This window comes from Falco cherrug, chromosome 12, assembly GCF_023634085.1.
Source record: "Falco cherrug isolate bFalChe1 chromosome 12, bFalChe1.pri, whole genome shotgun sequence".
Lineage (NCBI taxonomy): Eukaryota > Metazoa > Chordata > Aves > Falconiformes > Falconidae > Falco > Falco cherrug.
The window spans coordinates 32,041,397-32,066,754 of NC_073708.1; the positions used below are offsets into that span (position 1 = coordinate 32,041,397).

Sequence of the window (25,358 nt, forward strand, 5' to 3'; positions counted from 1 at the left end):
TTGCTCTCTTTAGGCTTCTTTTTTGCCAAGTGTTTATGGTAGTTAGTTATTAGTCAACAATAACTGTATTTGTCTTTGCTTAAGCTGCACATCTCCTTCACTGGAGGTGCAGTTAGATGGAGCAAAACATGAGAAGTTCTTCTCTTTGGTCAGTGAGAAAGGATGGGGAATGTTCAGGGGTCCTATTTAGACTAGAAAGGAAATAAAATTTAGCAAAGTATGGCAATCTAGTCAAGTAAATCTGAAAATGAGCTTTTCTAAAGTTTAAAGTCTTTACCACTTATATGTCGCTTTGATCTTGCTTCCTGTGACATTTGAAGTGAGGAGAGCTTGTTTCTTCAGTATCGAGCTATAGTTAGTGATGTTTGTATAAGCAATAGGCATTCTAACCTCCAAGCAGATCCAATTCCCATTTTCACTCAGAAACTCATCCTGAGGGGTTAGAAGCAATGGAATTATTTGTGGGAGGAGTGATGAATTCCTTCCTGATTCAGGTTATGTGTAACTGATGAAATATAACCAGCTCTCTAGTGCATGAGCTCAGCAAGGAGGTGGGCTGCTGTCCCAGTGTCTTAGACAAACCGGTGTAAGAGCTGGAACAAGAGTGGTGGATGTTTCTCATTTTTGCAGATGGGGGGGGGGGGGGGAGGGACGGGATGGGACAGGACGGGACAGCAGCATCTGAGCCTCCCTGCTGCATAAATTGCATTTTATGTTGCTTTGACCCTGAGAGTATGAAGCTGTGTCTTGACTGTGAAGGATTTAGACGTCTTATCCTCAAGCAATATTGAGCACTGGTAACTGAGAACAGCTTTCTCGGAGGTGGTTATGTAGCAACTATTGGCAAATACATTGAATGCTCATTTGCAGTCACTGTAATTTGAATATGATGTTCAGACTTCTAAGCTGTCTGCCCCTGCATCAAAAGAAAAGGATTGCTCCTTTTAGTTGTAAATAAATTCATGTTTTAGTTGAGGACACTTATGGAAGTGGAGAGCAGAAAGAGCAATTTATTATTAGATCTGTCACTTTAAAATATGTTCCCACTTTGATTCTACTTTGAAGCATTCTCCTTTGAAGCAGCATTAAAGTATTTAAATATGTACGAGTCCTAGCAGGGGGAGATTACAAGTTGTGACACTTCATAACCTTGGGATTTTTTATTTTTTGCATATTTTTTTTCCCAGGTAATTACTGTATATGTTTTTTTATTGCTTGGAATAAAAATGGCCATCCATTTAAAACTGCATAAAAATATTTTCCCAGTGATTGGAAAAAAAAACATTTTGTGTGTGTATATATGAAGTGGAAACTAGTTTGTATAAATAATTACACCCCACTTTGTCATACAGATAATGAATTTTCTGTCTAGCAATTTTTAGAATATTTCTTACAAAGGTTTATAGGTACCTTGTTATTTTCAACCTTGCTTCTAATTGCAAGTTATGCAGCATGCATTGTAAGCTACAGAAGTGTTAGTTTTCATGCTGCTTGAGCTTCATATAAACTATTGTCAGAAAAACCTCTACAGTCAAGTAAAAATTGCTAGGTGTCTTAGACACCTTACATTTGCTTATTTATTCTTATAGGTTAGAAAAGCAATATAATTAGATCAATGTCTCATGAAGGTAAGAGGAGGAAAAATGTCCTTGCCTAATATGCACTTGGGAATTGTGAAATGCTTATGAAGTTCATGAGCTTGGTTCTGTGCCTTCCTCAGATTTCTGTGTTGGCCCTGTGCATGGGTGTTTCTGCATCACAGGCCACTCTGGTTCTGATCTTAGCATGGTTTGTGACTCTTGCAAGGCTTTGAGCAGGGCCAAGAGGAGGGGCAGGGAGCGAGTACAAAAATGAGCAGCACAGAACCAATTCCTTTGAATTGTATGGCTGTTTGGTTGAAGATAAGTAAATGAATTCACCAACCTTTGCCTGCAGGATTTATCATTTCAAATGCTTGTGACTGAGTTTCCCATATGCTGCTTTGCTGAGAGCTATTGATTTACAGTGCTGTCTTTCAGTGATCAGAACATGCTAGCTTCATGTGTTTAACTCTTGAGGGATAAAATGAGAGTTTTTCTGTCAGGCACTTCTGTAAAATGTTTTTAAACACATACTGGTCTAATATTTTATTCCAGAAATTAAAGAGGATAAAATTCTGCTTGTGTTACAGTAACCTGGAAAGTAGTAGACAGGACCAGAAATCAATTCCAGAAGACCCACTGTATGAGAAGTCATGTCCTTTCATCTCAAGATCTGTATCTGCAAAGCAGCAATATTACTGATCCTTCCTCTGTCATTTTGGCGAGCAGAGGCTGTGTGATAGTACTGAATCTTTAACAAAATGGAGTTTGCATCATGTGCCTGGCTTCTGTGTTCTGTGAGAGTTATTCACCCCCAAAATAAAAAGGAAGCAAAATCTGGATTCTTTTTTCTTTCGTATGCCTCAGATTTGCCTTAAACAATGTCACTGAAGTCATATTTTACTTGGTTCAGTTTTACAGAGGCCAAAACAATACAGAGTTAATTCCACAAGCCAAATAATTTTAAATGGCAGTAGAGGAAAAACATTAGCATGGCAGAATACTATTTAATTGGGGGGGGAAAAAAAAGGCTTTTAAAAGTTACAAAGTAATCAGATGTGTAACTTAGGAATGCATTTTAAAGAGTAAAAAGAAAAAGATGCCATACATAAGAAACATCTTTGAAAAATAATGCAATTTATTTGTAGGGGGAATCAATATTTATCTGTTTTCTTCCTCTGGCATTTAATAAAAATTCTTCCAGGCTTTTACGCTGAATCTTTTCTAAAAGACCACAGCATATATGAACAAAAAAGAAAAAGCAATCTATTTTAGTAAAACAGGTATTGTATTTCAGTAATGTGAATATTAGACTATAAACAAGCAGTTTACAAATATAGATGCTATTAGAAGAGGCTAACGAAGTATTAGCCTGTCTGTTGATGTGTATGGACCATAAATTCCAACTATGTCCTCTGATAATCCACACAAAATTAGATTTCCAAAGAATGTGATGTCAGTGTGTCCCAGATGAAACTACAGTGGTCCCAAGAAGGGATGTAATCTGTTCGCTAGCAAAGAACAAAAGCAAAAGTGAAGTGCTTTTCTAAGCTCTTAACTTCTAGTAAGAAACAGTTACATTTTATGCTAGCAAGAGTATTTTCTTAATGGGCAAAACCAGCACAAAAGAAGTTTGACCATTATGGTTTAGTGTGTAATGTGTTGTTTGTTTTGTTTTACAGAAGTGAAGATGCAGTCAATCAGATGGCTGTTACTCCTTTCCCACTGCCTTCCAGCTCCCACTCTTCTATTGAGGTAAAGTTGTCGTGGGTGGTTTTTTTTTAATTAGGGATTGCTAAATTAGATAGATTAATCATTATTAGCTATTCATTATAAATTCGAGCACCCTGTACCTTGTCTAATTAAACCCTGAATCATAAAATGCATTGGATAGGAAGTTGACCTAATAGGCATATTTTCCCCTGTGTCTTTTTTTATTGATCTCATTGTTACTGAAAGAGTGGCAATGGCATTAACAACAGGTATTAAACAGGTTATTGCTGTACAGGAGGAAGAAAAGTCTCCAAATGAAAACCTTGCCATCTCCTATCCTGCTTCTTTTTCAGCTGGTTAGAGTAGCTGTGGTGAGGCTCTTTTGCCTGGAACATGGAAATCCTCCAAACTTCTAAGTTCCTTTTCCCCCAGAATACCCTTCCATCAGCATCTCTGAAAATGAAGTAGGGATGTCTAGCAGCTAGCTACGGTACAGAGGTCACTGTGTACATAGTTTGCATTGCAAGAGGCCCTTGAGACAATCCCAGCCTGAGGGCCCTGGTCCACCAGTTTCTCCTGTGCCCCAGCTTTGGATGACTCCTGTGCCCCAGCTTTGGATGATGGCTGTTTAAGCAGTGAGCTCTAGTGCACAGTGTGGTAGCATGCCATCTTCCAATGCAAAAACTTCCTCAGTGTGGTAATGTTACCAATGTTTTTCTTCATTATAGTTGCTGTCTCAACCTCAGTGTAGACTAATTGCTCTCTTGTGCACCATGAATCCCTGCAGTGTCACCACATTGTTATCATTTTGACATCTCGATATGATGTAACTAAATTTTCTAGATAAAGTACATAGTTAGGCTTGCTGTTGCTTTTTAATTCTATTTCTATTTGAGCTAATAAAGCAAAAGATGTTTTATAATTAAATTGGGGATGAGTCTTGCCTTGAATTGATAAATTCATGTGCATTGAACTCCTGGTATTTCAGTAAGCATTACTGTGATCCCACAGTACTGGTCTACGCTAGGTGATGCTGGATGAATCTCCTGTTCGCACACTTGCTATTGCTTTCCAGATTATATTGCCACTGATGGCTGCTTCCATACAGGCATAGTACTGTACAATGCAAGAAGTGCCTAGTTTTTCTTTGGATCCAAATAATCTTTTGGACAGTGCTTTGGCATTTCGTTCTCTCCTCCATAAAAATAGCATGTCCCAGGTGCAGCTGGTAGATTGCAGATTACTCTACAATTTACAGAGCCCAAGGTCATTTTATTTTTGTTGACTCTTTAATACCTGCATTTGTTTGCAGCTTTGTTTATTATTTGTGTCTTCAGGATGAACGACAAAGCTTTGTTCTGTGGTCAAATGACTGTAATTAGACCCTGTCAGCATGTGGAAGGCAAAGTACTCAGCCACTGCAACGTTTGCATTTAGAGGTGTAGATGCTTGTGGGTTAAGTTTCATACATTAATGGCAAGCTCTTACTATTTATGTTGTGTCTGTTTTAGAAGTAGATGCACCTTTTTACTTCTAGCTAGTATCTTTTATTACGTAAAATAAATGTAACCAGAAGATACTGTTGCTGTATAGAAATTTAGATTGCTTTTCTGTGTCAGCTGTTCCTGTCTTTAAATGAAGCAAAACAAAACTGACATTGTGCATTACATATTGAAATTATATCTTCAAATATCTTTGAAATACCAAATAGATATTTAACATTGTGTGTTACATACGCTGTACAAGAAACTTGTCAGCTCACATTATACAGCCTGGCTAGTATAACAGAATGTCGGGATGCCATGTACTATTGTGTTAATTTTCTTCATCTTATCCCTTTATTTTCATTAAGGTATTTTAATATGGAAAGTGATACAGTAAATGCCTTAAAATAGGGTCTTGCTTCATTGCATGGAGTTGCAGGACAGGGTAAGGGACTTATGCTGTTGTGTAATACTGTGGGCAAGCCACCAGAAGCAAAGTATATTAAATACTAGTTATTGTAATATATCTTTTTTTAAAAGTTTCGTTCATCAGAAAGCCACAGAATGAGATATTTTGTTGCAACTGAACAGAGTGAGCTTTTGTACAAATGAAGAGGTGCTTTACCTGCTCAAGTGCTGGTCAAAACATTTGTGTAATTTTCATTGTGCTTAAAGGTAAAATATCTAATGAAGATTCAGAAATAATTTTGCTTCTAGGACTGAAGAGCTTGAAATTTGATTTCTTGCATGTAGTCTGTTTTGCTTTGCAAGAGATAACAGCTCCAAATCTGGATCAAAGGCTTAAGTGTAAATCAAAGTAATAGATTAAATTTTTTCAATTTCAGGACCTGGTTGGTTTAAAAAAGGGAAGAAGAATTAAGACATTAAATTTTACATGTAACCAAAGTAGTGGTACTCTAACCTTTAAATTCTAACTTAATGTTTTCCCTGAAAAGATGCCATTTCCTATGTATTTTAACTTGAATTGTCAGAGGGAAATAATTTTTCTTGCAATGTATGCTGCTTAAATACATGCTAATTGTTATCTAGAGAAAATACAAGAAAATTCTGATCGGACAAGCTTTTCTACTTAGTATGGTGCTAATGTACGTTTCAGGGGTCATTTTTGTTGGGAATCCTTAATAGAAAGAGAAAAGCATCATGCAGGGGAAAGTTCTGGAGCACAGCTTGGTGAAAATACTTATGTCTTTTGGGCTACTACCTTTGTTTGCTGGTTCTCCAGTAGTTGTCATTGGATGTCATTCACAGTATTCTCACAGTAATGTGTAGAGAAGTACCTGAATCCTGAGGCTACATTTGCACTTCAAGTTAAGGACTGTGTTCCAGTGCCGGCTTGTGAGCTTGGTGGCCATGTGCTCTAGCCAAGAGCAGCATTGGCTTTAGGGATTCCTCCAGGGTGGAGCACTCAGTCCTGCTGCTACCAGCCTGTTCAGATTGTATGTAAGAAACTGGGCTTCCTTTAATGTGCTGAGCATGTGTGAGACTCCCTCTCGACAGAAGTCTGGAGAAGGTGTCTTAGTACAAACTCAGCAGTTTTCACAGTTGATAGGGATTAGTCTGGCCTTGAAAGTTGACCAAGATCTGCACCTAAGTGCTACTATTGGATTACCATGTGGTGCTTCAGGCTGGCCAAGTGGAGACCAAAGTCTGTCTTTCAAAACTTGTATCACTCATTTGTCTTCTGACATTAGGATGCTTTAATTATGGATCTTTTTACTTTTTCATGCTGCAACTTGTTTAGAAAAACAAAAGAAAAGGTAAAATTGTCTGATTTTTTTCTTTAGCTATTATGGGGTTTCATAACTCTGTTTAAAAACTCTTACCAATCCTTCCTACCAGGATCATGGTGGCACTGAACCTGCAAGCAGCGAAGAAGACCCGAGTTTGGAAGTTGTCATGAAAAGTTTGACTGATGAGGAATCCAACAAAGCTGTAAGTGACTTCAAGTGATATTTAATGATGAGTAGAGCTTAGAAAATGGAGGCTTATTGCCTGGATTTGTTTTCTTTCCGCCTTTGTGTTGGAGTATTACAGCACACTTCTGTCAAATAAAATCCAGTACATGTAAGAGCAGAATCAAGCTCTTAGTTTTACATACATAGACTGTTTACATGAAATAAGCAGTCAGTATAATTCATTAAAATATTGAGATAAGAGTTTATATGTAGTATTTTGGCCCTCTCGAGTTCTTTGTCAGTGAGGGGATTGAGTTTCCACTCTTGCCATCCATTTGTGACAAACTTCAGAAGAAAGTGTGGTCTGTAAATCATTTTCTTATTTATATTCATAGCTTCATAAATTCTAAGGCCAAAATGTCTATTATCATAATCTAGTCTTGCCTCCTGAATAACACAGCTATAGAGTTACTCTCAGTAATTTCTACATCAAGCCCATAACTTCTGGTTTAATGTGGTACTGTCAGTCTGCACTGTAATAAATACTGAACTTCTCATTGATGCAGATGAAGTTTTTTGTTGTTTAGTATGTCAGGATTCTGCATTATCAGAAATCTGAAAATCCTTCGGGGTATAGTTCTAGTCTCTTTTTTGGACTCTATGTTAAAAGTGTAAAATGGAAAACTACTAAACATGCTGAAGAGTGACTAACAGACGTACATAACATTTGCTGAGACAGTCTTTTTGTCCAACAGCCTAGTCCTTTTTTCAAGGAGTGCGTTGGCTGTGTATGTACAGTTTGTGTGTGCTGTCCTCAGCACAAGGAAACTGGATGTTTCTGGATATTTTTTATTCCTAGATGTCTTCTTCCTGCACCATAATGTATTTTGCAAAGAGTGTCCTGGGTTTCTCAAATATGAATTGAATATACATAATGTTCTATAGCTAGTAACTGTTTAATTAATGTCTATGAACTCCAAGAGTTAGGAAGTGTTACGTGCTATTCAAGCAGCAGAACTAACCACTCATGTTAAATGGATTGGTTTGTGTTACTAATGGATTACAAAAAAGTTGAGTTATTTGTATTTAGTAGCCTTGTGCAGAATACTCTTTTGATGGGCTGGAATATAAATGAATCAGAGTTTTATTGTATGTGTTTACAGGTGTAATTCACCTAGTTTTATTGCTGTTCTTGCTCAATTTGGCAAGAAACTGTTGAGAGATTACAAGGTAACATGAAAAATTACTCAAAGACTGAAGTGGATAAAAATATATAAAATGTACAAAAAAGAAGTCTTGGTGTAGGATACTGTGCTATGCAGCTTTTTGAAAGGTATTAGAGGAAGCGCCAGTGTAACAGAGAAGAAAAAATTTTGCAAAAATCAAAGATAGGTGTGGAGGGAAGATGCTGCTGGAACAACAGGGAACCCAGAATATATTGGCAGCTTCTTTTCAAACTTGAGGCAAGAAAGAAGAGACCTGTGGAGCCAAAGGGTAGAAGTTACAGTATTTTTGACTGAAAGTTAAAAATAGAAACAGATATGGCGTTGGTGCTAAGAGTTGTCCGGAACAGAGCAATGGCAGAAAGGTAAGAGAAGACAAAGGCATAGATTTGTTGAGAGCCTCTAGGTGAGGTGAACATCAGTGTAGTACTTAGTTTTTCTTTGCCACTGTCCATACCAAGTTATCTTATCTTTCCACTTAAATTGTTCATGTAACAGCAGCTGGCTGCTGCAGTTTACTTTTTATCTCTGTAATTCAAAAAGCTTTATTCAGCAGGCCAGTATTATCCCCACTGCGGCACTGAGGGGAAGTGAGCTGTCTTGGGTCACAGGGGAGACCAGGAGGCAGCTGGGTCACTCTTCTGGCTGCTGCATAGCCCTGCCTTCACTCAGTGGGTACTCACTTAGAGGTGACTCACAGACTTTTCCATTAGATAAATAGATACTGAAAAATTAAGGGCTAGGTAGGAGGTGGATTTAGGGAAGTATTCAAATACGTATAGGTCCAACTGTTCATTCCATAATGCCTTCAGTTGCGCCAGCCCTTGGTTTAGAGGCATAAATGGATGAAAAGTAATGGTGAAAGCCAGTTTCATAATTTCAGAGTATCCTTTCAATCAGGATTTTAAAACTACATGGCAAATATTTCTAAGTGTATCTTACTTTTGTAAGTGTTGATGGATGTCATCAGCCCCTTCTGATCAGAAGGAAATGGGTTTGTAGTCCTATTGACATTGAGACTTTGACACTGCAGTGCAGCACAAGACAGCTCATTATTCTGAGGAAAAGAGATTTCTCTTGCAGTCTTTTAGTGACTGTTGAGGCAAAAGAAAACAATGCCGTATTTTTCATAGCATGATGGTTGCTACTAGAGCCTAATGCCAGTTCACCATGGTTAATTAATTTCTCAGTCATATGTCAAGAGAAATCAGGAATGTGAAAGTCATCAAGTAAGATCAGGTTCACTGAGTAAATAAAAAGTATGTGTTTATCAGCAGAGATCTTCCACAAGTACGTACAACTCAAAGCATAAGCAAGATGTCTCACCAAGTGACAGCTGTAAAAAAAAAAAAAAAAATAAATTAAAAATTCACATAATTCGCTATTCATTGGTTGCTGACAAATTTTTCAGTCTCTCCCAAGATACTTTTTGTTGTCACTTCATCACTTTAAAAATTATAAAGTTATATAGTGGACACAATTGTAGACTTCAATGATAAGAGACAGGAAAGAAAACAACTTTATTTCTGAACTGGAGCCAGTGGAAGTGTTAGGCAAAGTCTGCATGCTTATTAGCTGACATTTGAGGTGGCCTGCTAGAAGGTTGTGGGTTTCTGAGGACTGTAGCTATCTTGCTTTCCATAAGACATTGTTGGAAAAGAATTGATATATGGGGTTTTGAGATGTTCTTGAAACTTTTAACTTCACAAAGGTGAAAGTGGCTTGAGCAGTCATTGTCTGTGCTCTGAAGCATCTTCCATCATTAGTGTCCTGGAAGAGCATGTACGTAATCCACTGTGCTGTAGGAGGGATAATTAAACTGATGTTTGATGTGTGAGAATGGATTCATTTTCCTTAAAAGATTTGAACTTGGAACAATAATCCATCTTTACCACAAGCAGAAAACATGTCCTTGAAGTGCTGGCAAAGAGGAGTGGCTTCGCAGAAATGCTTTTGGATGCATTTGAGGGAATTGAATTAGATTAAACCAGTTGGGTCTCAGGCTTATGACAGATGCTGAGTCTACAATTCAGTGCTTGAGGGGCTGGAAATCTTTTAATTTAGGTTCCTTTGGCATAGTCTGAGTTAAAAGAAGAAGATTAGAGAGATTTAAAGGTGATGCATGGTGCTTACTTGATGTACAAGATGAAGTTTCAGATTTTAGTCACATATCAGAATGAAAACAGGACGCATGAAATAATTTTTCGTTGCTCATTAAAACAATCTGTCCCAAAATGACAAAGCAGTCTTCCCATTTCTCCCTTGACACCTCTGATAATATGATGACATCTCTGCTTTATTTTTTTTTTCTTGTTGCCCATTTGGATAATAGTTACAGTAAGCTTGGAGAAAAATGCAGGAAAAAAATGCGAAGGCCGGGGGGGGTGGCGGAGCCTGGAGGGCTTGTCACAATTTGACGTAATAGAACTCCAGGGAACAAGGCCAGTATTTTCAAGTTCAGTTATCTAAAATTTGATTTATGTGTATTTTTTTTAAAGTACGAATTGTCATCTTAATTAGAAATTCTTTTGAGATGCAGAATATCTCTGTTATCTTTTGAAGTTGGTACTCAGCTTTTCTGAAACCTAGGCTTTATCAGTTTTTTATAACATGGGGTAAGATAACTAACTAATACTGTGATCAAAGTGGCCGAAATTTGGCTAAGAGCTAACAAAGGGAGGACATTGTTTCACTGTCTGGAAGCAGTTGTAGAAGTAGGAGAGAAAAAATACTTTTTAGTGTATTGCAAGGATATGGAAAACAATTAGGATACAAATGGAGCCCATGATTGAAGTGCCATTGTTTGAGATATTATTAATTAAGCTGGATGATGCATTTTAAACAGTTACTTTATTTAAGTGCTGGCAGTATGCGCAGTGTTGCTGAGGACTACCAAAGAAGGGAGAGGGAAGAAGAGAACAGATGACTTCAGATTCCTTCCTGCTGTAGGCACCAAAGGCTCTGTACAGCTACCTGTGTGCTAGAGGCTGGGCACACGGGTACCTGCACCTTTCCACACAGCATGGGTATTGCTGTCCCAGCCGCCCCAGAGTACACACTTCCTTCTTCTTTAGAGCTTCATATTACTCAGGAACAACATAGACCATGTGTGATAATCTCCTCCAAAAAAATCCCCTCAAAATTGGGCATGTTTTTAATAATCCCTGGTATTCCCTGTATTCATACTAGCTTTTCCTCTTCCAAGTTCTGGGTTTCAGCCTTGTGTTGTGCTACAAATGTACTTGAGTGAAAAAAATATCGCTGCGCTTGCCTAGAATCATCATGTTGAGTTTTGGAGGATAATTTATTTAAGCTAATGAGACATTTTCAATATACCTCACTTTCTTTTTTGACTTTTTAGGATGTGAAATGTAAACCTGACAAACCAGTGGTGGCAGATCAGCAGGAAATAGAGGAGCAACCGCCGGAAAATGTATATGTGTTTATGTTAACCAATAAGATGGGGTTCTTGGAACTTGATCTAGTTGAAGACTGGGTGATTTATGGGGGGAAGGGGTTAACTGAGGAGACACTAAAGTAATTTTATTGGTGGAAACTTGAAAAATTACTTCCTTCTCTGTAAGTACATGGAAATAATCACACAGGCTAATGTCAAGGATGTTCTTTGCTGCTTAAAAGTAAAAAAAAAAAAACGTCAACCAAACAAAAAAAGCAACAACAAACCTATGTTATTTGGTATGAGAGGCACAACTGAGAAAGGTATATTCCTGTCCCTACTTCCTTCATGAGTATTTCTGGAAGCACAGTTATCCAGTCATCATGATTTTCTGTTTATTTATGAAGAGAATCTTTTCAGTTCATCTATGCATATTGCTTGTTTCACTTCTGTTGACTTAGAGGATTTAGTCAGGTATGGTAATCAACAGCTAATGATAATGTCCATATAACATGCCTTTCTGTGATTGATAACTGATCTCTTTTGCTTCTGCTTTGTTTCTAGGTCCTCAATCAGATCAAACAATCCAAAACTTCAAGAAAAGTAGCAGCCAACTTAAAAGAGATACCCCTGGTGCCAGCACCTACTTATCTTTCTCCGGAGGGAGAAGTCACGAGCCGTAGTATGAACCAGTTACTTTTTCCACCAGTATAGTGTATATTTAGTACCTTAACCCAGGATCAATTTTTTAAAATTTTTTTCCAGATAACTTTCTCTGAGACTTTTTTCTTTGAACATCTAATGACCTATTATTTTAAGTTATTTTATAAATTGTTTGTATTTTTCTCTCATTTTATGGTTTTTGAGAGCTTGAAGGTCCCTTTGCTTGTTCTTCTTGACTTTTACATACAAAGCTGTTATTCTTCTTTTTAATTAAAATAGAAGGAAGGGTAGTCTGGGACATCTTGTCCATTCCATGGTGCTGGAACATGGCCTTATCTGTCCTGAATGGAATACACCTTACCATCATGATCTGAATTGTGTAGGTTATAACTGAATGAGATGTTCTCCCAGACGTTTACTCTGAACATTTACTCCCAGAAGTCATGTCATTCTCATTTAGGGACTTCAGAAGTGACTCAGAGTAGTCATCTAGTTCAATTTAGATTGGTAAAGGTGAAGACCAAAATACAAGAGCTTAATTAGTTGCTCTCATACAATTCCTTTGATTGTTTTCATTTTCTCATTGAATAGAGTGACTGACTTCTTTATCTTTTCATGTTCTTAGCTGTCTTTCCACTTCCTTTGCCTGTGGATCCAGCAACATGCCCTATAGTTCCAGGGCAGGAGATGACTATAGAGATATCTAAGGGTCGGTCAGGCCTAGGACTCAGCATTGTCGGAGGGAAAGACACCCCACTGGTGAGTTTCTGTTAAACTAATATTTACTGTCTCTGTTGAAGAGTAGGAGACAAAGACAAGGAAAACATAGAAACTAATGATGCAATGATCTGTAATTGCTCTAATTATTCAGTACAGGGAGGAGAAACCAGCAACTTCAATATCCAACAACAAATTGATAATTTTGCCTTGTATGAGATCAGTTGTTTTCTGTCCCTGTTTAAATTCAAAGGTTTGTGTTTCAGTAGTGCTCTCTGCTATGGTCAGTTTACAAATATGTGGTCTTTTCTTAACCATTGTGAATTAAGAGTTTCAAGAAGGTAAGTTACCAGAATGGTTGGACTAGAAATTAATGACACGGAGTTAAAGCTACTTCAGCAAGGTTAACACCTCCATCTTGAGAGTATAAATGCTACCTAGCTGTTTAAACAAACCACGATGTATCTGCTTGCCAGCAAAAGTCCTTGCTGAACAGAACTAAAGCAAAGGTAATCTTTTACTGGTTTTTGTGTCTTTTTGCTCAATCTTGCTCTTGGCTCTGCTGCTTTTAAAAACATTATCTTCCGCTAAATTAAAATGTGTCAGTTGAAGTGTAAACTCATCAAGTTAGTTATGCTAACCCTTCTCTGCCTTTGTTGTTGTGGTTTCCACTCCACTTTCCATCTAAGAGATGCTATGCAACAGTGTAACAGAATGTCAGATTGGTTTTTTTAAATGTCAAATTTAGTTCTCTTCAGATAACAAGTCTGCTGCAGAGATGTCTTTACTGGATTCTGCTGAATCCTCTGCTGCAGAGACACTTAAGGCAATAGAGCTGCTCTGTTACATGCAGTTGTTCCTGAAAATATCATGTTGGTGCATCATAAGCAATGAAGTACTGTGAGTGTCAGCAGCTACAGGCAGTTGCAATGTAGTAATCTTTTTCCAGAGCAAGAAAAAAAAGAAAAAAAAACCAAGGAAGTTGAAAGGAAGAAGAGAGTGTTGTTTTGCAGAATGTAGCCTGTATCTTTTACAGTATTAAAGCTGACACTGGAAAAGGTTCAGCTTTTGGTCCCATTTATCTAAGTGTCCGATTATGTAGAGTTTGGATGCATTACTGTGCTTCACATGGAGATAGATCTGAGTTATGCTGAAGGCTTAAATCAGCCTGTATGGTTTCCAGTCTGTCCGGTCATGCACTGTTTTGTGCCCAGTCCCCTTTTTTGTCAAACGCCTCAGTGTTGAGTAAATTCAAATAAGAAATTCAGCATTAGTCATCTCTCTTGCTTTTTCATTTAACTGGAATTTGGAAGTAATACATGGCGATCTGTCAGATGGAATCTGGTACATGTCTTTCATGAAATTTTAATATAAATAAATGAAAATTATAAATATAAATATCAGATGAGAAATATGCAAAGGATTTTATTCTTTAAATTGAATAAATGGTTTTGGCTAAGTATTATACTTTCATTAGTTTATTCATTAAAGTGTCCTCCTAGGAATTTATTTTTAAAATGCATGTACTTGATTGCAGGAACTGAAATTCACAAAGGGAGGGAGGTCTGACTTCCCACATTTTTGATCCTCACATTACAGGACTTACCAAAATGATTCCCTGTGCTTTTGGTATTTCTGAATTTGCTTGTTCAAAGGCAAGCAATGTTGTTTCAAAGGAAATGAGTTGCTTTTGTGAGACTACTATCTAAGCTTATCTTGTGCAGAGACCCTCTTGGGGATTCTCCATAACTTGCTTATCCAAAACGATGCATGCAAACGCTTCTTCTCAGAGCAGGTACTCAGGGCTGAGTCTCTAGCTGGTGGGATCATCATTGCTCTGTCTACTTTGTACTACTGATCTCCCTCAAAATATTTTGATGCCTTCCTTTTTTGCCATGAAGTCAGAAAAGCTTTTGTTAGAGTTGAAATGAAGTTTACATAACACAGTGAGGAGGAGTAAAAGAAAATACAGCTCAGGACTGTAGGAAAGTTTCTGTCTTCCTGAGTTTCATGGATTAGAGAGGAGTTATAACAAAATAAGCACATGGAGCTGAGTGATGTGTCTTCTCTTGCCATCATTTGTTTTTAACTCAGTTAGATAGATCGACATCTTTTGTATTTTTAAAAAGAAAAAAAAAAAAGACTTACAGCATCACTGCTTGTGTATGTGTTATGCTTATGTGGCATAGAAGTTCATCAGTTCTGAAGGTCTTTTTGTGTGGCAGAAATGATGTCTCCAAGATCCACTGTTTTCTGCAGTGCAGAGAAATTAAAATGAAGCTATAATTGGCTTCAGCAGTTTGGGTTTGTTTTTTTAACTATTTTTGAAACAGAAATTGTCAGATCAAAGTCAGAAAGAATGGGAGTAGCACCCTTTGTAGCCTGTCTCTGCAGGCTTCAAGCAGATATGCTGTCTTTTGTAGTCCTGTCGTTCAGATGGTGCACACAGATGAGAGGTGAGATGCCCTGATGGGATCATGGAAATGTGCTCCATCAGGGACAGGGAAAGGCCTGGCAGAATAGGGGTGAATCTGTGGGAGCAGTGTCTGTGCACCGCACAGCTGCAGAGACTTTTTCTTTTAAATTTTTGTCCTTTGAGAAAACAAAGTATGAGCACCCATTTCTTCCTCCTTTTTCTACTAGGATATCTTTTATTTCATACCTGTGCAGATGTGTAAATGCCTACAAAATGAAGAGGGATATGAACTCTGGTTCCTAGAATCTCAGAAGTAATTTGTCAGTATGGGGTATACAGGGAGACTGCTCCTTGGTAGAACTTGTCAAGTCAAAGGTAGCTATGATGAGTATAAGGGCCTCATCTGTGTGGTATTAAAATGTACTTGATCTAAAAATGCTTATCTGAGTGCTGGCAGTCAACGCTGATGCATACCACCAGCTCACATGTGATGGGAAAGCTCACTTCAGAATATTTTGGATCTTTCTTAAATACATGATGTACAGTCCTGCTTTTGGAATAATAAATTTGGCAGCCCACTAAAGGGATGCACTGCTTCAAAATGAAGTATGGGGTGCAACTTTTAAGTCATAACCTTAGGAATCTCATCAGAAATTGCCAAGTAGAGACCTGAAGATTACAGCCTGTGAGCAGAGAGGTGGATCTGCTCAGGAGGTTGGAAAGTGATGTCTTAACACCTGTGAAATGTTTTTTGTTGAGAAGATGACCATCCCCTTAAACTGGCAAAAGCTTTCAAGTTGCATGTATTATAAGCAGGGACTAGTGGCTGTGTGCTTAGGGGGAAGCAGATTAGCATCAACTGAAAAGATGTGCTTATAGAAAAGGCATGAGGAAGGAAGGATTGTTGTTGAGAGTTGTCTTCATGTTGTTGATCTTTAGACTGCTATAGCCCTTAAGCAGTCCTATTTCATTTCATTCTAAGGGATGATTTTTATTTTTATTTTTTTCTTTACTGTCTTTCATTTCACCTTCCCATGTACCGCTGAGAGAACACAACACATGACCTCTGCTTTAAAGCAATTAAACTGCAGAGTGGAGCTGGCTGAAGTACAGGGCTTTCAATTTGTAAGAAGATTTTTTTTTTTTGGTTGTAGTCCAATCAAACTTGTAAAAGTAACCTCAGAGTGGGAATTTAAAAAAAAAAAAAAGAAAGAAAAAAAAAAAAAAGTGGTTTCAGAAACATCCCAAAACGATCTTTGAGGCTCTACTCTGCTCCCCAGGACACCATCCTGCCCTGTTGTCCCTCCGGTTGCTGAACTGTATATAAATGCTTGTCAGCTCCACCACTGCTAATAGCAGCCATAAACCTGACAGGGGTGTCATTGTCACTCGGCAGCTGCCGGTGCTCCCAGGGCGCATGAGCTGCTCCAGCTGCAAGACACCCGGGATACGTGAATGCGGCAGACCTGTTTGGGCAATGCCTGTGGTGCAGCTCTGAGCGCCGCAGGCGCTGCAGCCCCCAGCACACGGGGCAGGACCGTCGTGCTTGGGCTGCCAGTGCTGCGCCTGGACGAGCTGTGACTCTTAGACGTAGAGTTCAGCTTTCAGACTTTGGACGTTCGTGGCAGCATTGGCATGGCGAGCTGGCCCAAGGCTGCACAGGCTGGAACCTTACGGGTCTGGGACGAATAACTGGCCTTTCAGGATACAGGACTCGCAGCACCAGATAGTCCAGCTATTCACCGTAAATTTAGGAAATGTTCCTCAGTTATTCTGCTTTTGATTCATTGTATTCTGCATAAGTTGTTTCAAGGCAAATAAGTTAAAGTAATGAGCTTTTTCCTCGGAAACTTCTGCGAGGAAGTTTCTGTGAGATTTTCTTCGTAAAACGTCTCAAAACAGGGCATCAAGGAATTGTTTAAAAAAAGATGTCCTGGTACTCCTCCAGATGGCATGTGGGGTTAAATCATCCAAACCCCATTATCGTGAATGCTGTGATGTCTTGTCCAGTTAGCGACTTGCAATGAGCCATTTTCTGTAAAACAGGATTGTCAGTTTACAGGGATTTTATTCTTGGCAGGACATGCTAAAAGCATCACTCTAGGATACAAACATTTTCTTAGTAGGTGGGAGCACTGTTTTGCTTCCAGCTGAATAATTTAGTAATGGTTGAGTTGATTACTCATAGTTATTGACTCTGTATTTGCTGCCTGGGTGACTAAGATGCTCAGACATGCTGGAGGGGATTCACCGGTTTCAACACTGGTAGAAGCTGGTACAGGGACATTTCCCTCAGGCAGAGTTAGAAAATTCTGGGAGGGGAGTGCAGAGGCTCAGCTGTGGTTTGAAAAATCACCGTTAAATACTGAAGGGGCGCCTATGGTATAAAAGAAAAACAGATTGCAGGAGTAGTAACCTTAGAGGGTCTTTGGAGGTGGAGTAGCTAGGAGGCGGTCATTATTTGAACTTTACGTAGAAAGGAAGGAAAGCAGCATATTGTATCTGGTGTGTGTTTTATTGTCAATGACAGCAAACCTCTTATGCAGAATTTTTATACTGGGTTATCTACTTTGAGTTTGGTAAATAATTATTTTCTTTTTACTTTTGCTTTCAGCTGACTTTAATAAAAAGCATTTTTAAGGCAATTAACAAACTTTAAGGTACTCCATCTGTAAAATAAAGTGATCCACAAAGCCAGGGAGCTGGAACACTTTAGCAGTGCTCCAAAAAGTAACAGAATATGCCTGCACTCAGCTAACACTAGTTGGTGTGAGAGCTGGTAACGCTGGAGTCGGAGAGGAAGAAGCTTTTCTAACCACCTCGGTTAGCCCAGAAGGCTTTCTGGCTTGCGGCGGAGCGGGGGGAGCTTCATGATGGTGGGGATGCGGTTTGACAGAAGAATATTTAGATTCATTCTGTCAGTGCAGGTGAGTCATACCTTGCATAAATCCCATCTGTTAAGGAAGGGCAAAGGAATATTCAAGAAAACTGTGACTTTAAATTGCAGCTCTTCAAGACCCAGTGTTTGCCCCTGGAGCTGTGAGGGCTAATTACCCTGCTAGGATCTCCTCACTGCCAAGAGCAGGCTGTTACTAATACCAAAGCCTAGTCTGATATCTCTGTCTTGTGCAATGCTGCAGTCAGCAGTGGGGACCTACCTAAACAGGAGGACTGATGTGACTTCTGTGTTACTAAACAAACAGGTGCTCCCTTGGTTAAGCTTTCTTCCCTCCCTCCCACCTCAGTTATATTTAGATTCAGGTAAAAATAACTTCATCAGTTACAGACAGTCGAAGTCTGAGTGACTTTGTAGACAGTTGTCAAGTGCAGCTAAGACCGAAACTGTTTTAGTGGAACATGCTTAACTTGTAACTACAAATGAAAAGCAAGATATTGGCCTCGGGAGGGTTTCAGCAATATATTGGCTATAGATACTGTTGCTATTAAGTCTATTGCACAATGAATGGAACAATAGAATGAAAAATGGTAATAGAGGTCCTAAGTTTTTAATCATGGCTTGGGTATTGGAGAGGAAAAGTTTGTGGCTGGAAGAAAAAAAAAATGCAATCACTTCTTCACCGTCACCCACATTTATAAAACAGAAGGCAATTTAATGACAGTGGTAAATGCAGTTAGCTTGAAATTGTGAGGAATTGCTTTGACTCTTGGTTGGATAATGTTAAAATGAAGTTGGTGGATTCATCATAATCCCAGGATATTAGCTTACAACAGCATGAAAAAACCCAAACTGCTTTATACAGGAGTTATCACAAATAGGAATCGGAGTAGTAAGTTTTGCAAATCATGTATTTGATGGATCTTTGGCAAGGGTTTAGCTGACTGTATAGCTAGCTTGTGTAGCAGTGCCTTGCTTGAAAAAGTTGGTGTCTTCCAGGAGCATATATCAACCATAAAATCTAAGCTAACAATATACAAAAGCAGTAGGACATGTCGGAATGGACTTCAGCAGTATCTTGCTTGCAGCTAGTTGAAAGTACTGGCTTTTGGCCTCTTGTGTCATATGCATTCAGGATCTCATGCAGCCTTTATAACCTGTGTTATGCACGGTACACGGTAAATTTTCATATTTTTTTTATTTCATAAAATAATGAGAGTGAGAGAGTTAACATTTTAATATGTAGTTCTGTGTTTTATTATTCCCTCTAAAATGAGCATGTATACTTTTTGAAAAACTTTGGTTTGCTTTGGCATGTGATTCATAGAAACATAGCTCTTTATCATTCTGACTTAAGTCATATATTTTTACACTAAACATCTTATTACCTTAGTTTTATTATTTCAGAATCAAAGGAGAGCTTGCAAATGTCTATGACTGCAGACTGAAGGAATGTTAATGAATAGTGCCATTGAATTTTCAGGTTTGAGCTTTTCTGATCTTAGAGAATATAACTGTAAGCAAAAATATTATGCAAGCTGAATAAAATTTAAATAAATAAGGTCCAGATGTAACTATAGGGGCCTATAAAATGTAATACAAATATTATCCACTTCCTTAAAATAAATCTGTATTTTAGTATGAAAAATTATATTCATATTGATATTGTGGATTAATCTTTTTTATGGAAGTTGGCAAGTGAACACCATCTCTTGCAAGGGCTTGTTCTTAAATGGGAAACAGACCTTTTGTTTTGACCTTGAGTAGAGAAGTTTTTCAGTATCATGCAATGCAAAGCATTTTTACATTAACACGGTAATACATTTTTACATTATATAGCCTGTTTTATTACAGTAGTGTTTGGCTTAGGATTTGAGGTGCCTGTTAATGGTTTGTGAATGCTAGCAATTGCAAAATATTTGAGTGTTAGAAGGAGGAATATGCAGCACGATGCATTAGATAAACCCCTTTAAGAAGTCAAGTGATTTGCTTGGAGCTGACCTTCAGCTTTTGTGGCTGAACCGTTATCTTTTAGATTCCATTTAGATCTGCAAATGGAAGATCATAGATCATAACATAACTTTTGTAATTTCCTCTGTCTACAAGTAACCAGCAGCTGGATTTAACTACTGAGGGATTCTTACACAGGGCTAATTCTTCAGTGAAACACACTGTGCAACTAGTTGATTTCTACTTTATCTGTGAGCCAGCCTATAAAAATGAAATGACAATTTTACTACTCTGGACAAACTATTATAAAAGTTGAAAAGGAAATAACTACTGATATTGTACTTACCCTGAGAAAGAGATAAATCTCTAATCCTACAGTCAGCAAAAACCTTTGTAGCTTTATTATCTTTAATAAACACTAATTTAGTATAACATTTGTAGCTATGTAGGAAATTTGTTGGAAATGTGTAATATTAGCCTAGGAAAACACAACTTGTCAACTAAATCAGAAAACGTATTTTCCTGAACGTTGTTTTATATGTAGCTTACTTTTTTGCTTCCTTAGGAAAGTATTCTAATCCATGCAGAAAGCTTCCTTTCTTACACCAAATACATAGTTATGGTTAGTGGTAAGATTTGTTCACCTAACTACAGATGAAACAGAGGTACAGGCACATAAAATTCATGTAACTCCAACGGTTTGCCCTGCCAGCTTTCTAGCACTGCCCAGCCACATGGGTTCCCAAAATTCTGGTGTCTCTGTTTTGATCTGGACTTTCAGCATTGTTGTCTGTGTGTGCTCGGAAGTGTCTCTTCTGAGAGACAGGCACCTTTTCCCTCTGTAATGATCCTTTGATCCGGGACAAAAGGCTGGCAATGCTCTGGTGGTAGAGGTAACCTTGTAACTAGAGGGCAGAGCTGTGGATCTGGTTTCTACTCTGAGGACTGTTTGGGGGATTTTTGGTCTAATGATTACTGCCTCAAAATGCACGTCTTGGAAAACGTGGTCTGGGATTTTCAAGCAACTAGTTCCTTACTGAATACCTTACCCGGTGTCATTCTGTGCTGACAATTCTTGCAGTTTTCAATGTGTAACAGTTCGCCTTCCTTCTGTGAAGCGCCTTTGATCCTATCAAAATAATGGCTGGATCTCATAGCCTGAAATAGCACAGCAGAGATAAACTCAAAGCAAAGTTAATATTAGCTCAGGTAAAGAAATAGCTTGTTATGAATGATCTGCAGTAGTTAAGGACTATTCAGTACTATGCAAGAAGCCTCTACCAAAATTCAGATCTTTCTCCTTGTCTAATCCAGCCAACACTGGGTATATGGGGATTTCTCTGTTCCAGTTCTTCTGAAATCTCCCTTCTTGCATGCTAATCCACCTTTTCCCATATGATAGAACTTCATTGAAATATCCATGGTACTTAATGTTTGAGCCTTCTTGATGTCTTGTGTCCTTTTACTGGCCTGCCTTCTACTCCCAGCATTTGTGAATAACAGTCTGGGGGCTGATTTTCAGTGGCAAAGTGCACCTGCATTGAAAGCTGCTGCTTGTCCTTCTGAAGAACAGCTGCATACAAAAAATGCTAGAGAGACTGGCTCAGAAGCTATAAACTTTCAGAAAATGTGTGAGCAGTCCTAGCCTTAAGCCAGACAGCTTGTGAGACTTTCTCACCACTGTTTATGGTCCTGCAGGCTTTTAAGGTTCGCTTGGTCATTGATTTTCCTGAATAGGAAGCTGACTTTACCACCTTTCTCCCAAAGGCTCCATCAAGACGGTGCTATGTGGTCATTGCCTGGGGTCTCTGCCATACCAGCTCTTGACATTTAAGATACAAAGATTAAGCTGTCAGTCTTACTGAATTTAATTCTTAACATTAGCATTTCTATTTGTGCTCTCAGCTGATGGGTGAGTATGATATTCTTCCCCTAACGGGTCTCAGAAGTTGTAATAAATCAAACAGGAAAAATATCCACAGCTTGGGGTGGGAGTTGAGATCTGATTCCCTGAGAGTTCAGGGCTGTTCCCTTCCCTCAGGTAGAGAGCAATGCAGTGTAGATCACTCTGTGTGCGTTTTACAAGTTCTGTTTTCCATAAGTGGATTCTTAGACAGGGTGCTGATTTCTGTAAGGTTGTCTTGCCCTCACTGTTTGGTAGTCATTCGCTCTGTACCAATGTTTTTCTTCAGGGTGTCAACCAAGAGGCCCCATAAACTCTTCTACTTGCCTGCCTTTTCTTCCACAGCCAAAACCTCATTTTGTCAGAGTCAGTGTGAGAGTTGTTACTTGTGCACCTTCCCTTAGCTCAAGAAGACTGTGCAGTCACCGTGGTGTTTTGATAAAGCAAGAGGGCTGTAGCTGTCCCACAGCTCACATCAGAACCTTACAAAATACCATCTGATATACTGTGTGGCAGGCTTGGTAAGCATTACTGCTTGTTAACAGATTTGGTGCACACTGTATACAAACCAGGTATGCTCTTGCCATCCTTGGGAACTGTTCTGGCTTGTGGGTGATTTTTCTAGCCATGCAGTATAGATAGTATCAGTACATTCAGATTCATTTCGTTGGACTGCAGGCCCTTCAATACAAATATTAATCAGCCCAGGACAGCAACCTCAGTGGCAGCAGACAAATCCCCTTCTACTTGGTCTTTCACTGTTTTCATGGTCAGATAGTCTTAAGTTTACACCTGCAAGCATGGGCTTTGTTTAGCATGGAAAAAAGCTGTTTGCATGCCCTGGTTTGTGTTCTGCATCTTTCCATCCCATACAAGAAATGTTCAACTTTGCATTAATTCCCAATTTGTATAAGAGTCTCAGACTATTCTTTGTCAAAATATACAAAGATTAAAGCTCTGGTTTGTTGAATGGATTTGTAAACCTTATGAATTATGTGCTTTCAGCAGCTGGGTATCTTTCTTTAAACAACTGTATTCTTGATATGAGAATGTTTTTATTTCCCCCTTCTGCACCAACAGTTTTTGCAGCTCTGCCAAGCTGTATCATGGAGTGCCATAATCTATATGAAACTGGTAGTGAAAAGAGATGGGGAGGGCTGGGAGTGAAAATCTGTCCAGAGCCACCATAAATTCACAACCTCTAGTTGAACACTGACGCCACTTTCCCTTCCTGCCTCTTGACTGATGGGTTTTGAGCTATTTTAGACCTTGTCTTCTAGAGATAACAAGCATGCAACTGAATTTGAAGCTAGTGAGCAGGAGCTTCAGACATTCAGTAACCAAAACTTATCCTTTAAATAAATGCTGTGCATTGTTTTAGTCGCTATAGACCCTAGGTGGTTTGTTTTTTTTTCTGAGGCACTGAGCAGTCTTACAGCTTAAATCTGTAGCATGTCAATAGAGTCATTGCAGATTAGGGCTTAGATGGCTGTGGTATGACATTACATCTTGTTACTTTGTAAACATCTTTAAAATAGTGATATAATTTTAAAAGTTCAGCATCAGTAGTTTGGTTTTAGTGATTTGTCATGGATGATCAAAACTGACAGAGTCTTATCCAGATCCCACTAGATCCGGTGAAAAAAAGATCTGAGTTAAATGTACTTCTGAGTTAAATGTACTTTAAGCTGATCCCAGAGGTATCGGAGGAAAGATGTCTGTTTATCATAGTTTACAGACTAAGGAAGGTAAGACTCTCATATTTATGCTTATGGCCTATTTAAAAATCTTTACAGTACATCATGGACACATTGATTCATTCTGGTTTAAATTGATTTGATACACTTGATTCAACTACACTAAGATAGTTAAGAAAAACAGTGCTTTGGCAAGTCAGCAAGGTGTTTCCTTCTTCGGGGTAGGCATAAACTGAACAGGAATGTACCTTTTCATGCCATATATATTTCTAGTTCTAGGTCTGGCTTCTAACACATGCAGGAACCACAGTGTAATACTGGATTGTTGCCTTTTTAAATAGATGATGCAGATTATTCAAACTGATAACATTTGGTGGTTCCTGAATCTGACCTTTAGGTATGTGCAGTTTTACATTTAATAATGCATTACTAGGAGAAGCTGGTAACTGCAGTTTGTTGACCATTTTTAAAGCGACTGCAGATGGAAAACAAACTTAAAGAAATGTGATTGAAAGCCCCTTGCTCAGAGGTTAGGAAATGTCACATTAGATACAGTCTGAAAGTGTTTGATTTGACCACTTGTGTACATGCCCAGTCTGCTGTTACATGGTCATATTGCTGTTTTTTCTACCAAACCTCATGTTCATCCACTGCCCTAGTGTGTCCTCGTTGAATGATGCTGTCTGAACAAGCTGGTTGATATTTTGTGTTATCTCACTGGCCGCTTCTAAATGCCTTCCTTTGTAAAGCGTTTAAAAAACTAAAAGTGAAGTGTGCTGTGGAAGTTCTAAACCACAGACTCAGCTTTTTGTCAAAGTTACCCATGATCAGCCTCAGGTGAAAAAATATACATCACTGTCACCCTCCTGGCTTTTACCCAGGCAAAAGTCTGTTGTATTGACTTAGAGTTACATGATCATTTTTAAAACAAAGGTAACCCCCCAAACCCCCCCCACAACAGCCAAAACCCCACAACTGAGAGAAGATCTAAGACACATAGCAGAGGATTTCGGCAATGCTGCTGAGATGGACATGCATGATACTCTGTTCCCCTGGCAATAGCTGCTTCAGTTATTTCAAGAAAACCCTGCAGCTGCCAGTGGGGTGTATATATATATAATTTTTTTTTAATCAGATTGTTCTTTTGATTTTCTTAATTACCTTGGTACACAGCTCATAGTATTTTGCCTTCATTTATGTAGATTGAAATCTTTTTTCCTCCATCTGGGATGTTTGTATCAGTTGTAATCCATTTGTGATTAAAATCCTTCAGGCTTTTTTCAGTGATTGGTGTATATGTATCAAAGGGAAAGCCTGTGACAGTGGTGCTGTGCTCCAGCAGCAGCGGAGTGGCTGTAGGTACAAGTCCACATCATTAAATAAGGTGTAGTGGGAATGAAAGAGAATAATGTGCTCAATGTTGTCTTGATCAGAGCGTTAGCTTAAGGGCATTTGAGTTTTCTTTCTGTTCAACATGCACCATGTGTGCTGGGAAAGGACTGCCAGGCAACATGGAGGGGGGGGTAGTTAACTTGGTGATGAGAGATGTAGTATCTAACAGTGTTTTCAAAACATGAAGGTACTTTGTTCTACCCCAGCAGCTATTTCCTGCTCCTGCTCCAGGAAGGCGGTGCACAGCGGGGCTCACACGCTGCTGACCTCGCTGCCTTTTGTTGCAAATGCTGCGGAAAGTCTCCTCTTTGACTTGTACATCAAACCGGTGAAGGAGCTTCACAACCGTAGCTGTTTTGGAGGCTATATTTGTCTGAGAACGGGTTATCCGATACCTACATGTCTAATTGA

General features: G+C 38.7%; 1 protein-coding gene across 4 annotated transcripts in view; it reads left to right on the top strand.

The window, feature by feature from the left end:
• Positions 1–25,358, top strand: part of PATJ (PATJ crumbs cell polarity complex component) — a 157,191-nt gene that overhangs the window by 109,711 nt on the left and 22,122 nt on the right. For all 4 annotated transcript variants that reach the window (XM_055724501.1, XM_055724504.1, XM_055724502.1 and 1 more), the window contains exons 30-34: positions 3,263–3,335; positions 6,638–6,730; positions 11,278–11,349; positions 11,878–11,995; positions 12,602–12,735. In XM_055724501.1, the coding sequence (XP_055580476.1) occupies positions 3,263–3,335; positions 6,638–6,730; positions 11,278–11,349; positions 11,878–11,995; positions 12,602–12,735 (490 nt within the window). The remainder of the gene's footprint in view (positions 1–3,262; positions 3,336–6,637; positions 6,731–11,277; positions 11,350–11,877; positions 11,996–12,601; positions 12,736–25,358) is intronic.